This window comes from Annulohypoxylon truncatum, assembly GCF_022578515.1.
Source record: "Annulohypoxylon truncatum strain CBS 140777 unplaced genomic scaffold F4807scaffold_3, whole genome shotgun sequence".
NCBI classification, from domain to species: Eukaryota; Fungi; Ascomycota; class Sordariomycetes; order Xylariales; family Hypoxylaceae; genus Annulohypoxylon; species Annulohypoxylon truncatum.
Window position 1 is genome coordinate 596258 of NW_025953789.1, and position 15392 is coordinate 611649.

A 15392-nucleotide genomic window follows, 5' to 3' on the forward strand; every position below is an offset into this window, starting at 1 on the left:
TTTCTGGTACGGTTCGTCCGATCAACGTTGCCCCTGTCTATAAGGTCCCCTGGTACGTCGAGATCAGTACTTAGATCTATCCCGAATCAAGGACCAATCATCTTAGTCCCGTATAAAAATTATGCGAAATACGGCGCATTTCGAGGATGGGGTGACGTTTTAGCTCGGGGTCATCCAAGGGTCCGAGACCCTAGTATCGTTGCTACTGCTGCTAGGCTCTTAAGGCAGAGATTACCTACTGCGCTAACGTGCCGGGCGAGGACTTGTGGATCTGGAGCCTACTATGCGAGTATGCAAGCGAAGTAGCATACCTACAGCCAGGCTCGAAGAACGCGAATGGGCGTCCACATAGGTAGGCATCTAGGTATCTATTCAACCTCACATATCCTATTTTCTTGTCCCAAGAAGATACTACTGCCTTAACGATCGTACGTCTATTCGGTCAATCCATATCCTGCGAGATTGAAAATAAGAATATGAATGGTACACTAAGTATACTCTAAGCACCACGAGTGAGACAATTGCCTCGGTTGCCCAGGTACATCACAGTTCAGCTCGAACCCACTGTCGTTTATGGATAACCTAGTTTTAATGAGCGTTACATACCGCCTTCTTGGTAGGACTTCCAGGCGCCCAACTCTCAACTCTCAAGCCACATCGGATCTGCGCCGTGGGGTTGCAGAATCTCATACAACCAGGAAAGGTGGCACGGCTGACTACGACGAGCGAAAAGTCCTAATATGCGGCCTGCCTATACTTACATATGTAATGAGTCACAAATAATGTCATACATCCAAGATCCCTCTCTTTGCCATCAGGGGCCTATCAACGTGGTTGTAATTGCTCACATCCATGGCAGCGTATACCTTCCGAGACAACTACCCCATTAACCATATATTAAGTGCCGACGCCTACATATCTGTGTCTCTGCTTCATGCATACGCCGTATCCAACCCGCATTCAGTCTATCTTCCTTACCATTTTTTTTATATATGGCTCACTTGCGTCGCCAAGGACAGGACTACATTATGATTTTTCCAGGCAGTCATACATATTAAACTGCAGCGTCGATCAGAAGGTGAATCAGCAACGCACGGGATCCAATTCGGTGCTAATCAAGAAGCGCTCAAAGTTCGTGTCATCGTAGACGTCAGTTATGAGTATTCACTCCGTCGCAAGATGCCGCGAAACAGGTAACTCTTCGCAATCACGCGCACCGTATTATTAGTATGATTATCTAGTTACCTCGTCGATCATCGGCACAAGATAGGAACGCAAATCGCGACTTAGCAGGTCATATAACTCGTAAGGAATATATCATTGCTTTTCTATCATGATATAGGCAGCAAAGTTCATCAAAAATCCGGCGCCTCCCCCGATCCATGGTTCCCAGCAATGAAGACTAAAAAAAGAGACCTTATTTTCGTTCCATGTGCCGAGCTCGGCATTCTGACATGCCCCTTGCCGGTAGTCTAAGAAGTAAGATCACGCATGTCGACGGATATCGTCGGTCCAATACCAAAATCAGCTAATAAGGGAGGATATCAGTGACTATCCTAATGTAAATCTACTCCAAGGCCTCCTAATACCTGTCGCTAAATCACTATGCTGATATCTACTTACAACTTGTTAGGGGGCGCGGCCGATGTCATCGGCCACTGGTAACCCGTCGCGTCGCTAAACTTGTACCCGTAGGAGGATGTGAAGTCATCCAGGACAGCTGGTCCTCGAGATCCTGAGAAATAAGTCAGCGCATAGTTCTCAATCGATGCGACACTAGCTAGAGTCTTCCACTTACCATAGGGGTACTCCATCGGGATAATTTCCTTGTTGTCATCAAGGTAGTGTAATAGCGGTGTGAAGATCCTCCAGCTAGCATCGAGTTCATCGTCTCGGACAAAGTTGGAGTGGTCGCCCTTGAGGGCATCTAGGATCAGCGATTCGTACGCCTCAGGGATCTTAAGGTCGGAGAATCGTCGCCTGTAAGTCAAGTCGAGTTCCGTCACGACTGTCTGCATGCTCAATCCGGGGAGCTTAGAGTTCATCTTAATGTAAACACTCTCGTTGGGTTGGATACGCATAACCAATTCGTTCCGGGGGATGTCCTTGAAGATACCACTAGTAACGTCCTTGAACTGAATTCGGATCTCAGTCTTCTGCTCATTCAAAGCCTTTCCAGCCTTCATGATGAACGGTACGCCGTCCCACCGCTCGTTCTTGATGTAAGCAACTAGAGCGCAGAATGTTGGGCAACGCGATTCCTTGGGGACGGTGTCGTCTTCTTTGTAGGAAGGCTTGCTGCCGTCCAAGGACTTTCCGTACTGGCCGATAATAACATTCTTCGGCTCGATAGCAGGAATACCTCGAAGCACACGAACCTTCTCGTCACGAATGTCTTCGGCTGAGAAAGAGATAGGTCGTTCCATAGCCAATAAAGTCAAAACCTGAAGCAAATGGTTTTGCATAACGTCTCGGATAATACCAAACTCGTCGAAATATCCACCACGACCCTCGGTACCGAAAGGCTCCTTGAAAGTGATTTGAACGTTGTCGATGTGGTGTCGGTTCCAGGTGGCGCCAAAGAACTCGTTACCAAACCGAAGAATAAGAATATTCTTCACCATCTCCTTGCCGAGGTAGTGGTCGATACGGAAGAGTTCATCCTCTTTCCAGTCGGGTTCCAAAGACCTCTGCAACTCGCGAGAGCTGGCAAGGTCCTTTCCAAAAGGCTTCTCAACCTAGTTACATAGAAGAATCAAGATTAACGGCAATACTTTGAACACTTAGCAGAGTGTTCTTACAATAACTCGCGCAATGCCCCTCGTCGGGTAGCAACATCTCTTCAAGTGCTGGGAGACGATAGTGAAGACGCTCGGGGGAAGAGCCATGTAGAATAGACGATGCGTTTCTTTTCGGCCGTCTTCGAGCTTCTCTAGATGCGAATTGAGGTTCAAGAAAGAGTCGTCCTGGTCATATTGACCAGATACGTAGCTGCAGTGTGCGCAGAACTCTGCTAGCTGCTTTTCTAGATCCTTGGTAGGAGTCTTGATGTATGACTTGACCCTCTTGAGGTATTCCTCGTGGTCCATCTTCGTTCGCGCATATCCGACGATCTTGACATCTTTTGGCAGGAATTGATTGCGGTACTTTCGAGATTGTTAGTTCTCGAGCTGCTGGTTACCTAGGGTAGGCAGGTTAGATCAGGCACGTATACTCACAAGACCAAAGAGGGCAGGAAACTATAGAATATTCATTAGCCATTGAGCTTTGTATTTGGTAAGAGTGGTGGATAATTGGTGATGTATGGTGTATAGATCACCTACCGTCTTCTTCTTCGCAAGATCTCCCGAAGCACCGAGGACCACGATGACCGTGTTATCCTTGAGCTCCATGGAACTGTTCAAGGTTTGTTAGTAAAGTACACAGCAGGTAGGAATCCCAATGCCAATGTCTCTTTCTACTCCCAAATCTTAAGTGGCTTGAGCCTTTCAGCGAAAACCGGAGCTATCTCAACAAAAGCTCTTTTAGAAAAAAGCGCGAGCTTCATAGTTGGAAAATGACGATGAATAGCGGGGCTGGCGCGGGGTATTTCGAGCTTACCTTGCTGCGGAATCCATTGTGTGAACTTCGCCTATGGGCTAGGGAATAGTTGCAAGAGAGGAAAGGCGGGAATAACTAATGGGAAGGAGAGTAAGAAACAGTAGATAAGAGGGGAGTGATATGGGAAGGGAACAGGTGAAGGTTAGGTTAAAGAACAGAGGCCAGGACGTTGGAAGAAGTAGTTTGGGGGTCTAATGGAGCGGGGCGGACGGAGTTGAAGTCCCCTGGTTGTACGTTCGCTGGTCGCTGTAAGTAGGTCGTTGTTAAGACCGATCTGAGATGGGCATGGCTACACAAATCCTGAGTGGCTGATGTGGGTAAGACCTAAGCTCCAGAAGGAGTTAATAATCTTATTCCTACAGTCTGATTTATAAGGCACCGCGCCATTATCTAAACTCTTTTCGGCCATATAAGGTTATCCAGGCTTTGCCTCTGTCGTTCTTGCTCTCCAATGCTGCCTGCTTTTTAGCTTCATTGTTTCCAGCTGAGACAATAATTAAGCATAATTTGAGTTGTATAGGTCCAGCGTCATAACGGGTTATCCGTTACATACGTGTGTCTCTGAGATAGTATGACGAAACTAAGAGATCTTTACTTGGGGAACTACCTACTTACACATAACTTCAACAGCTTTTACACTTCTAAGACTACTTCTACCTATTCACTGTTGAAATTTATTAACAGCAGGGAGATTTCTTTCTTATTTGGTACTGATGTTCAGGCCAATAGCCATCTAATATGAAAAAGGAAATACCTATTCAGGGTTGAAATTTGAAACTGACTGTAGGAATAATAAACTACCCGCACAAGCCAAATGGCCGAATACAGTATTATATTCCTTAGTGGGGGAGCTTACTCAGATCACTCCCTTGCGGCGACTTGGGCCTCCTACCTACCACGAGCAGGACGAGCAGCATGAGCTATCTCAGAATTACGTAGAAGCTTGCCTTTAATAGCGACGGAAAAGCAAGTTCATTGGCGGACAGGAGGTCAAGGTTGCGCCGACCGCGGGGTAAATTTTTAGACCTGGTGAATGGACCAACCGAGCTCGGGAGAACCGGCGAGCGCCTCTTGTTTGAACTTGTGCCTGGAGGATGATCTTGGCAAGAGTCCAGTCCGATAAATATCCCTTCCTTTTCTCACACCATGTTCTATTCTCTATTTACCCAGGTAGCCAACAGCAGGACATATATGTCCGTTTCCTCTTCGAAGTATAACTCTATCTTGTCTTTTTAATATCTCCCGATCCTTCCAAACGAGACGGGAACCTGGAATTATCAGGTATGGCAACGGTTACAGTAGGATGGCAGATGGTTGTAGACCGAACGGCCACACCCACTCAAAATGCTTGAGGGATTACTGATAGACTAGTAATGAGACAGGAAAGAGAGCCCACCCCGTGCCGCTGTCGTCACACAGCAGCCGCGGCACAGCTATTTACAGGATGATTTGTGGTAATAAATACAAATTAGTAACGAAGGTGAACGTGGCATTAAATAGTCTTCGCTAATTCCTAGCTTGTCTTTGCCTTCTCGGGATTCGGTATGAGTGATTCAGGCGTCTACATGGGCCCGAGCATAACCGCTGCGTAAACTGAAGTGATACAAATTCGTGGCATCTATGGAATCGTATATCAATAAAGGATTACAAGGCGTTTGGGAACGTGCACATCGCAAGGGACCAGCTGTAAGCGCCGGGTCGTCCCTGCATGTCGTCCGGAGCTCGTTGTCTTGGTGTAAGGGCGAGCAAGGCGAGATGGATGGATATTTCTAGAAAAACAGGCAAAGGTAATTGGTAAGGATACATAAAACCTCGACCAGCTTACATCCAAGAGCCGTAAGCATGCAGGATTCTTGTGGGGCTAAGAAATCGCTTCAGGAAGCTTAGGAGATTGACTTAACTCCGACTTGGAGGCAAGTGGTTGGTAACTCCGCTCTGGGAATAGGAGTAGGAATATTCATAGGTATACGATATATGTACCTAGTCTTTCATCTTCGCTCGCATCTGAGATACTCCTATGCCAAATGCATGATGGGTTTGCGTTTTATGACGGAGATACTGAATAAACAGTCTAGTAGTTTCATAAAACCGTCAGCTCACAGCTAAAATATGTAAGTGAAACTTCATTCGGCCTTCCAGCTCAGCCAGATTGAATTGACTTGGGCTTGATGGGGTCTTTTAATAATATTGACAATGCCCAGCAAATATCGTGAAAATGTATTGATTGACTTGCTTTTTGGCTTCACATTTGATTTCCGTCGCTCTGGTCTTCAAGGTTCCCGGTCCTTACTAAGGCTATTACCGCCGATAAGCGGAGGTGCTTATCTAAGACGTTATCGGTTTTTTTCACCTCTAAACTCCAGTCCACACCTGGCACTGGGACTCGATCTGGTCGAGCAGACCCCACCCAGCCTCGCCTAGATACGTAGAAACCCACAGACAAGCCACAAGTGGCTACCAATCAAAAATCCACTTATCAGCCACCGCACCAAAATAAAAAATTGAATTTTTCTGTGGTGCAGTAGCAGGGCTCGCTTAACGCTTTCACACCAATCCACCACTCCAACCAACGTCCATCATCAAGCCGAACCCACTCTAAGATTTGGCCATCACAACCATCGACGACAGAAATTCGCCCAGCGCCCATAGGTCTTTTACTGCGAAAGACTTCTCCCGGATCCCAATACCCCTTTGGATTTCTGAGAGTAGTGGAACAAATTAGCCAAGATGCCTTCTGAAGCCGGTCACAGATGTGAGTATCGCCGTCTTCTAGCAATTTAATCTGGCGGAATCGCAGTCGCGTAATGCACATTATTCGCGCCTCGCATCTTTCTTCGCCCGTTTCACTCGGAAACAGACTGTATCCGTATCGTTGATCATATGCTAACTAACTTATCTGCAGTATACGTCAAGTGAGTAGCTCTTGAATTACAAATCATTTACCGACTCTTCCGCGCAAGCACTCGAAGTTCTCCGATATTACGATTGTGTCCTGTATTGAGTTCCCGAGAGAAATCATCAATTTCGCATTGGCGCCCATTTTGGAGACGAGAGCCAGAACTGACCGGAATTTCAATTCTAGGGGACGTCACCTAAGCTACCAACGTAGCCGACACACAACCCACCCCAAGACGAGCTTGATCAAGATCGAGGGCGTCGACGACACCGACGCTGCCAAGTACGTTTAGAGAATGAAACCGCAACTTGACCCGTATACTAACAATCGGACTAGCTTCTACCTTGGCAAGAAGATCGCGTACGTCTACAAGGGCCAGAAGGAGGTCCGAGGAACCAAGATCCGCGTGATCTGGGGCAAGGTTACCAGGCCTCACGGTACGTCTTGCCACCATTCCGTTGTTATATCTGCCGAGCAATTGCCTAACTAACAACTTTACAGGCAACTCCGGCGTTGTCCGAGCCAAGTTCGCTACCCCTCTTCCTTCCAAATCTTTCGGCGCGTCTGTTCGTATCATGCTTTACCCTTCGTCGATATAAGATGGGTTAGGGCCGGAGTTGGTAGTGTGGAACGGTTCTCATGATTGGCTGCATCTGGGTTAGGCAAGGTATAAGGCTTAAGCCTTGCGTCTAGCATCGACAAATCAAGAAAGAATACCAAAAAGAATTGCGCGGAATGTTGCGGTGAATTGCTAATTTGACACGGTCTTCGCATCATGAGAGAACGATCATTCGATCCGCGAACGCTAGGGACGATTACCTCGGACTTCTCTGATAATACCTCGATTATCCAACGATCTCCCGAGGGAAAGTCGAGGCTGGATGGCATTGATGATTGGACTCGAAAGATGAGTTAGAAGATCAAGGCACTGGTGGCATATCCAATACAGAGGCATTCTTCTCATATTTACAAAATCATGAAAAAGTGATAAATCAAAGTCCCATGTCCCAGCAGATTATGTGTGACCATGCCGGAATCCTCGGTCCCTGCCTGATCAAGGAGGAGCAGCAGTGAGAATCGATTTCGGCTCCTATGCTTTCGGAATGACTCGGACTGGTCATTCATCTCGTCTTATGTATGAAGGCAAACTTCTATTAGATCATCACTAATGCAACATGGATAGGGATATGCTAGACTGAAACGCCGGGAGCCTCGTGGTATCTCGGGTTCCACGCTGTACACGGTGACAAGACAAATTCGGCAGTAACCACTGCCACTTGATTTCCATGAATAGGTCTTGACCCTACCTACTCATAAGACCCTGTGTCCAAATTGGAGACGTCGTTTAATATATCTTAGACAAGCCAAAGCGGCCGTCCTTCCAAGTCATCCAAGTCCCTTGAGCACGTGGCACGGGAGGTACAAGAGCGAGCGGTGTAAAACACTGGGGGAGGTAGGAAAGGAGGAACATCTAAACACGAGCATTCGTTTCTTCCAGCAAAGACTTGGCTCTTTTGACTCTCTACCTTAGGAGTTAACTCTAGCACAGCTCATGTATACCTATTAATACTGCATCGAAACTCGCTGCCTTTAAGCCACAAGATGCTCTCGAGATAAATGTCAACTTAGATTTTCATGGGAGTCTTTCAAACGACCATTGGAAAACTGCCTAATAGCCGGCACGACACGTCAAAGCGTCATCGAAAAACTAAAATCCGGGAGACGCCGTCGGGTAGCCGCCGACGCGGAGGCACCCCGGGTACCAGCAGACGGGAACGGGCATCTTCGAGCGAGAACGCGAGAAGGCCGTGACACGGCCAGGCGGGCACCCGTTGTCCCACGGGCCCCCGGAGTTTTATGGCCCTCGTGCTGTTGTATACCGTGCCTAGCTACTACTTATAGATACTTTCCTACCTACCTACCTACCTACCTACCTACCTAAGGCAATAACGCTTGTCACAGGACGAAGATAGATGAGTCGGTAGGTAAGTTGAAACCTGTGCCCCGGGCCGTTCCTGATGCTCATAGATCTGAGATATATATAGGTACGGTATGTAGGTATGGACCTAAGTTGGGGACGGTGAGCATGAGACGTATGGAATATGCGAGTACATTCGGTAGGTAGGCAGTGTAGGTTTTGTTTGATGTTGGTTTTGGGTTTCGATTACCGCAGTGCTGGGACACCTTAAATATCGTGCCCTAGCAGGACGCTGTCGTCAAGAGGAGTAGTAATGGTGGAAAGTAGGTTGATGAAGCGGGGAGCCATGGATGATTTATATACTGGAATTGGCTTACTAGGTACCCAGTATAAGTCACTCTCATAAGAAGCCGAGGTTCTCATTCCACAATTCAGATTCAATATACTATTTGATACCTGTGGCTATTTATCTTACAAAAATATGGAGATCGCTAACCATACGTATGAAAATCTCATGAATTTCATTTCTATAAGCAACAAGAGATCGTTTCTGCTTAGTCCTAGATATGTATCAACCAAATGACAGCCAATGGATGCGTATATTCTCATAATCTAACGATCCAGCAGTCGTGTCATAAGAGATTCCAGCGGTTGTTCCGCTGCCATTAATACCCAATCATATAAACAAGGTCTATACTTATCCATCTATCAACCTGTCGTTTAGCCGCCGCAAAGGGACGAACTCGTTCGGCATTGGCGTCTGCAAGATCACCTCCTACATACCGGCCGATAAGCTGCACATATACGAAACTTACGGTCATACGTGGTCTGCCGTCCTAGATTCGGCGGGGGCGGATGGAGGCTTTATTCTTAGCTGAAGAAGGCTGCAGCTTCGTCGACTTAAATAGCTGCGATAAGGTCTGTGGCGTCGCGGATCCGTAGATAGGAACCCAAATTGATCTCATCTTTCTGTTGTCTTGCATTGGCCGTTGCTTGTTTTTTCGGGAGACGATCTTGAATAGAGTCGTATTGGGGGTTGCCGCGCGGCCAATCTATACCGCCTGCCCTCCCACATGTGTTGGTGGTGTAGGTGGTGCTTCCAAGAAATGAGAGGTGAGGCTGCAGATTGCTATTGTTAAACAGGCATGGGCTGAAAATAGTATGCGCTATGTGCGATAATCTCTTGCCTATCAGTATTTTTATGCAAATCCGGACTGGTGCACCCTAAAACACTTCCCAAAGGAATTGCTCATGTACCTATAGGTATATATTGAAACCTTGGGTACGTTGATGAAACAATCGTGTGGCTCATGGTCGCGGGTATCATCGTAATCCGATTCCAGTTGTGCATGGGGAGCTAGGATTGATCGTAGAGGAGAACTCGAGCTTGTTCGATATTTGGTAGAAACTCTCAGAGGAGAAGAGAAAAAGAGATATCCGGGAGGGACGGATGTGTATGCAACCTACCTAGGGCTACTATAGTACAATGCAAGCTGTATATGCAGTAGTACGAGACACCTGCAGCCAAAGTTTGGTTCCAACTCGACCAGCCGATGTTTTCATAGCGGCTAGACCTCTTGTAAGCAGTGCCGTTGCACCATCCCTCACAGACTAGCTATATGTAAATCACACGAATACGATCTGTGATTTTGAACCGACATTCTGGAGTGCTAGCCACCTACATAGATCTGAGTTGACGTTAGTTACATAACCGATGTTATGTCTTCAATAGATGTAGACGCTCAGGTACAGATCAATCTTATTGTGACCATAAGGCGATATAATTGGCGTACTTCCGCAGGTGTATCTTGGCGATATGTTTGGACGTAGGCGATATGCATGGTTGTTTTTGCCCTGGCCAGCCTGGCGATGATCTCTGCGTGGCAGTGGAGGCCACCAAACTTTTTCGGGGACAATGACAGGTCGGTGATGATACCCATTCGTAATCCTCCCCAGAAATATCGAGGTCGAGGCTCATCAACCGCTGTCGGATTTGTTGGTCTTCTTCGGATGTTCTCAGAAGCACAATTGTTTGCGAATATTAGCCATGGAGGCATGTATGTACGTACGTAGATCCAATCGACACTCTTTTCATAATATCTCGGCGCCGAATGTTAGTAATCTGCACCGACTCTGCTAGTTGTCTTGATCGTCAAGGTCCGTCTCTTTCGAGACCCTCATGTGTCAAAGCATAGATTTGATAGGTTCAAATCGTTGTAGGACGTTAGTAGATTTATGTAGATTTTGGTTGTTTGGTGAGAAACCATTGAAGAGCCGCTATGGGTTTTCGGAAAGTTTATTCAACTTGCGCCACAACGGGAAGAGAAAAACCGCATTTCTAGCAAGTGCCATCCTGTAGGTAGTAGTTTTACACGTGTAGACGTATTCCAATTCGTATTCCCCATGCTGATGATGATACATTGGGAAGGAACAGGGGGCTGTGCTATTATTCCCCACCTCCGCTTTTAGGCAAGGACAGTTTAAGATCGGTCGATCACGGCAAGGCTAGCGTTCAACTCAAAAGGTGTACTGCAAGCTCTTTAGCGCTGCCGTAGCGCTGCTGCTGCTGCTGCTGCTGCTGTGTTGGCTAGGAGATAGATACGTAGGTACATAGATTGAATTTTTAGGAAGTTCCCGCTTTGCTGATAAGCACGTTGAAGCTACATGGAGTTACATTTCGGTGCGGAGCGAGATAGAGTGAGACCTGCGTAAGAGCAATGTACTTGCATGTAGTCTTAGCACGCGGTCGGAGAGTTGAGATACCCGACAATGTATCATCGTTGCTTTCCATGACAACAAAGGATTGACGGATTTGCCATTCGCCTATTTGCCTTGATGTGTCAAAGTCCAAAGTGCAAAGTTGAAAAACTTGTTAAATTTGTCCCTGGCCTCGTTCTCATACGACGAATTAAGGGTATTTAAGGTGATCTTATTAGTTGGGTGATGAAATGATTAAGTGTGATGTACGTCGAAACTAACAATAAATTCGAAGCCACAAAGATGTTGCAAAAGCCGAATGGGGATCCTTAATGAGTGGATAAGGATGTTTGAATGATGATATCTGCCCAGCCATTATCCTTGTCCCGGCTATCGATACGAGGGAGGAGCAATGTTCCATGATGGTTGTGATCGAAGTACCAAGTACGTACCTCTTCTAGCTAAACTTAAGGACATTGACATTCGTCACCCCTTGTCACGCCACATTGGCCACACTGACCACAGGAGAAGAAAAAAAAAAAAAAAAGCTGACATGCATCTCTCCATCTTCGCCTCCATGTCTTTCAATGTCATGGGTACTGTACCAGAGTACTACCAAGACCTCCAAGAAGAGTAATGGAGTTTTATGAATTTAGAAGATTCCGTTAGACTGGGACGAGATCAGTTGCTTAATGCGATTGATATCTCGACTTACCGAACAACCCGACGTAGATAGATATTTTCTTCTTTACACTTTTCAACTCCCAACTGTTGTGTCTCATTATTTCCTCTATTCCACTCACTTACTTTACACTCGCTTGCTTTGATCTGAACGCAATTAAAATTCATTCGTCTTCCTAGTTGGTCTTACCGAGTACTTAATACATATTAATTTTCCTAATGAATTAATCAAGTACAACTCAAGGACCCAATCGGCGATCTACCTTACTGGGGGCTTGCAGCGCTTCCAACTAAACAAGCCATTGAATTCATAGCGTTGTTACGACCTGACAACGGCCGCCCGATCTGCTGTCTCCAGTCTCCAGTTTCCAGCTTGTCCACAGCTTGATCAGTCTTCCCAGTTGAGGACTCAAGCCAACCGATCGAAGAAAAAACAAGCCCGCAAGGATAAGGCGAATCCTTACGACGTTCGCTTCTGAAACATCAATCATTTAAAAGTAACGAGCGCCGGAAAATCGTCAATTGACGTCACTGTACACTCATACCAGCCATCACTGATCAGGCTTACTTACGTGTAACGGTGTAAGCCGTCTCAACATTGAGAGTCAAACGGTCTTATCCGCAATACCCCAAGTAATTGAAGTCAATTCATATACAGTGGTCGCAAACTCAATTGCAAGAGGAGGCCAAAACATTTCAAAGACCAGAGAGGCCAAAGAGACAATCAACTCATTTAACCATTCGGTCCACTAAGTCATTCATCCAGTGATTCGTCGCGCCATCAGAAATTCACAAATACACCACATCCTACATTGGGCTTTTTAAAGGCTACCTCTTAGCTACCGTGGTACCCCCTAGGTACATAAAGAAATCGCCAAGGTGCCGGAGTTGTTGATACGGTATTGTGAAATACGACCGCAGCTGGACGGTCCAGGTCCTAATTTTATTGGAGACTTTTCTTCCAGACGATAGGCGAGACAGGCGATTGACAAGGCAACGTAACTGCTGGCGCTGCCCGAAAAGTCCAAATACCTACTACTTAGGCCAGCCTAGGCCAGAGAAGCGCTCTTTATTACCCTTATCCTTGAACTCGCATCCCAGCCACGCGAAACCGCACTTCCCTGAACTTGCCCCATTCTGAGACGACTAATAAGCTTGGATGCTTGGTGGATGTACCTAATCCGCCTACCAACCCTCGTTGATACAGATACAGTACACCCATTCCTAGCAACCCGCTAGAAGAAAATAGCAACCGGCGCCTGATTTTTTACATACCACGATTTTAAAAAGTCGTACGTAGGTAGGACAGCGCCACACACACGAACACGCAGTCAAATTTGGAGACGGGTTCATCATATCAAGAAGGCTACCATCCTTCTTTTCTAATTATCCCAACTTCTTGAAACCCTCTTCCTTCCGGATACCACCAGCACACAGTGTTGGCTTAATAAGTCTTCAAAGGCGTTTCTAATAAATTCCCGGGGAGTCCCGCGCGAAGCTACTGTACCTTGTTCCGTGCAAGGATAGGTGCTCTTATCACAAAGTACCTACATACGTTCAGCGGCAGGTTGGAACCCAGAAAAGCACATAGAAAATCCGAGCTTTCCCAAATCAAACCAAATCAAACCCACGGCGCCTCGAGATAAGGTAAAGACCGCCATATTTCCACAGGATTACCTCCCACGATCGCTTCCTTGCATATCATAATCGAAGGACGATCCACTCTACCGTCACCTCCAGCTTCTCGGACTCCACCATCAGCCTGTCCTTTCCAGGTTCTTTCCAGGGATCTACGGCGATAAAACACAGGCCTCTGTCCGTTTTAGACAAGATGGCGTCTACAAGCTACAATCCTCACCCATTGCCTGCACCGCCGCAGCAAGGGCAATATCACAACGAATCCTACCAACAGCCCGTTCCCCCACAGCAAAGCTATCTACAACAACAACGACAGCAACGCCAGCAACAAGCGCCGCCGTTACAGCCTCCCGAGTCGCAGAAATCCGAGCGGGTCCGACCGAAGTCGAGGGCTTTCAGTTTCCGATCGGATAAGAGCCAGAAGAGCGCGAATAACTCGCATCACAAGGCTGACCTTTCCGAGACGCACATAGAGAAGGAGGCCAGAAGACTTCACGGCAGTACCGACCCTACGTTTGCGCTGACTGAGTCGGAACCAGGTACGTTACGAGCTCTGGTGGTGGAGAATATGCCTGGAGGGGCCAGTTCTGTATGCTAACGTATGAATTCTAGCTATGGATGCGCAGTCTAAGGGAGGTTTTGGACAGGCTCCTTTGCGATCTTTTCAACACAAGGACATTTGGGGCAATCCAATTGGTAAGTATCACCTCTTTCTTCGCTTCAACTTTCATGCTAACCTGCCTTGAAGTTGATCCCGATCGATCGAACCCCACTCGAAGTCGATTAGAGAGGCCCCTCGACACAATTCGAGCATTCGAGGCCGCTATCGATGGCGGATACAACCGCAATTCTATTCTCAGATCAGATTCAGAGTCGGTAGCGAATTGGAGCAGACGAGGAAGCTATTACGGAAGTAAGTAACTGATTTCTTGATTCCTTTCTCTTAGTATATGCACAATCTCACATAAAAATCAATAAGACAACCAACCCCGTTTCCCTCAAGAGAGCTATTATGGAGGGCGACCAAATTCTGCGTTCCGACCGGAAAGTATGATGATGGATCCCAGACAATCTGTGATGAACGGTCCGCGAGAGGGCTATTCCGAAGGGATCGATGGTGGCCAGTACGGTCGCAACAATGCAGCGCCGAGAACTAGGTATTCGCGGATGCAGTCGGATCCGTATACGAATGGCAATGGACGTGGGGTTCCCGATAAGAATGTTTACCCCATGCCAAACAACCATCGATCCTATGAGACGGTTGCGTCTGGTTCTGGTAGTGGCAGTCTAGGCGAGCCGAATGGATATCAGACAGACCCGACAAGCGACAACAGTTCGATCGATCGTCGCTCACCACCCAAGCGTCAGGAGCCTATCAATGACTACGGTATCAGCTTCGGTCAAGCACCGACAACTCCAAGTCTTGGCCTAGGTGGAGCGCCGCCCGTTCCGCAAAAGGGCAACGGAACCATATTAAGAAAGCCTTCCAAAGCCGCAGTGCCTAAGGAGCAGTCGGAATCGCGTCCTGGAGTGGAGAAGCGGAAGAGTTGGTTCAAACGATTTAGTAAATCCTGAGTCTACTAAGCGAGGGCGAATCGGCGGCGTATGCGATGAATTGTTTTCACACCACTTACCTCTTGAGATACCCCTATCTCTATTTCGACATTCTCATCGATTCCTTGTTTCATACACAAACGGGACATCATCCTAGGCGACAGCTTTTTGGACGATTTATCATTGGACCGGATACCACCAAGAGATTCACTTTCGTCTTACGAGTTGAAGGGTTTAGTTTACGACCAAGACCACGTACATACGAGGCCCGGGACCTAAGTAGTTGGTGCTGGGCTCCCTACCCGATATCCATTCACACCGGCGGATATGGGGAGTAGGTTTTAGTGGATCATGATAGGGTAGCATCAGGTGGGGGAGTTAGCATCGCAGGACGGTTATGTTCATGAG

General features: G+C 47.1%; 3 protein-coding genes across 3 annotated transcripts; 2 read left to right on the forward strand and 1 right to left on the reverse strand.

Moving 5' to 3' along the window:
• Positions 1-1299: 1299 nt before the first annotated feature.
• Positions 1300-3895, reverse strand: F4807DRAFT_408990 (glucose-6-phosphate 1-dehydrogenase). Its single transcript, XM_047996494.1, has 6 exons — positions 3601-3895; positions 3324-3396; positions 3219-3239; positions 2802-3146; positions 1799-2738; positions 1300-1735 (listed from the first exon to the last, which is right to left on the reverse strand). Exons 1-6 carry the CDS (start codon positions 3615-3617, stop codon positions 1620-1622), a joined length of 1512 nt encoding a protein of 503 aa, XP_047858291.1. The 5' UTR covers positions 3618-3895; the 3' UTR covers positions 1300-1619.
• A 2017-nt stretch (positions 3896-5912) lies between these two features.
• F4807DRAFT_199311 (60S ribosomal protein L33) lies at positions 5913-7198 on the forward strand. The gene is made up of 5 exons (XM_047993794.1): positions 5913-6352; positions 6503-6512; positions 6683-6778; positions 6833-6933; positions 6998-7198. Exons 1-5 carry the CDS (start codon positions 6328-6330, stop codon positions 7093-7095), a joined length of 330 nt encoding a protein of 109 aa, XP_047858292.1. The 5' UTR covers positions 5913-6327; the 3' UTR covers positions 7096-7198.
• A 5755-nt stretch (positions 7199-12953) lies between these two features.
• F4807DRAFT_199412 (uncharacterized protein) lies at positions 12954-15193 on the forward strand. Its single transcript, XM_047993795.1, has 4 exons — positions 12954-13969; positions 14043-14126; positions 14179-14343; positions 14410-15193. Exons 1-4 carry the CDS (start codon positions 13624-13626, stop codon positions 15003-15005), a joined length of 1191 nt encoding a protein of 396 aa, XP_047858293.1. The 5' UTR covers positions 12954-13623; the 3' UTR covers positions 15006-15193.
• The last annotated feature ends 199 nt before the right edge of the window (positions 15194-15392 follow it).

Bases quoted from the DNA above. Each gene is read 5' to 3' on its own strand.
- F4807DRAFT_199412 (XM_047993795.1), top strand. From the start codon at position 13,624: ATGGCGTCTACAAGCTACAATCCTCACCCATTGCCTGCACCGCCGCAG. The intron at 14,127-14,178 runs GTAAGTATCACC...CCTGCCTTGAAG, and splicing joins CATTTGGGGCAATCCAATTG to TTGATCCCGATCGATCGAAC. The intron at 14,344-14,409 runs GTAAGTAACTGA...AAAATCAATAAG, and splicing joins ACGAGGAAGCTATTACGGAA to ACAACCAACCCCGTTTCCCT.
- F4807DRAFT_199311 (XM_047993794.1), top strand. From the start codon at position 6,328: ATGCCTTCTGAAGCCGGTCACAGAT. The intron at 6,779-6,832 runs GTACGTTTAGAG...CAATCGGACTAG, and splicing joins GACGACACCGACGCTGCCAA to CTTCTACCTTGGCAAGAAGA. The intron at 6,934-6,997 runs GTACGTCTTGCC...ACAACTTTACAG, and splicing joins CAAGGTTACCAGGCCTCACG to GCAACTCCGGCGTTGTCCGA.
- F4807DRAFT_408990 (XM_047996494.1), bottom strand. The intron at 3,240-3,323 runs GTAGGTGATCTA...AATATTCTATAG, and splicing joins ATCTTGCGAAGAAGAAGACG to TTTCCTGCCCTCTTTGGTCT. The intron at 2,739-2,801 runs GTAAGAACACTC...CTATGTAACTAG, and splicing joins GGGGCATTGCGCGAGTTATT to GTTGAGAAGCCTTTTGGAAA.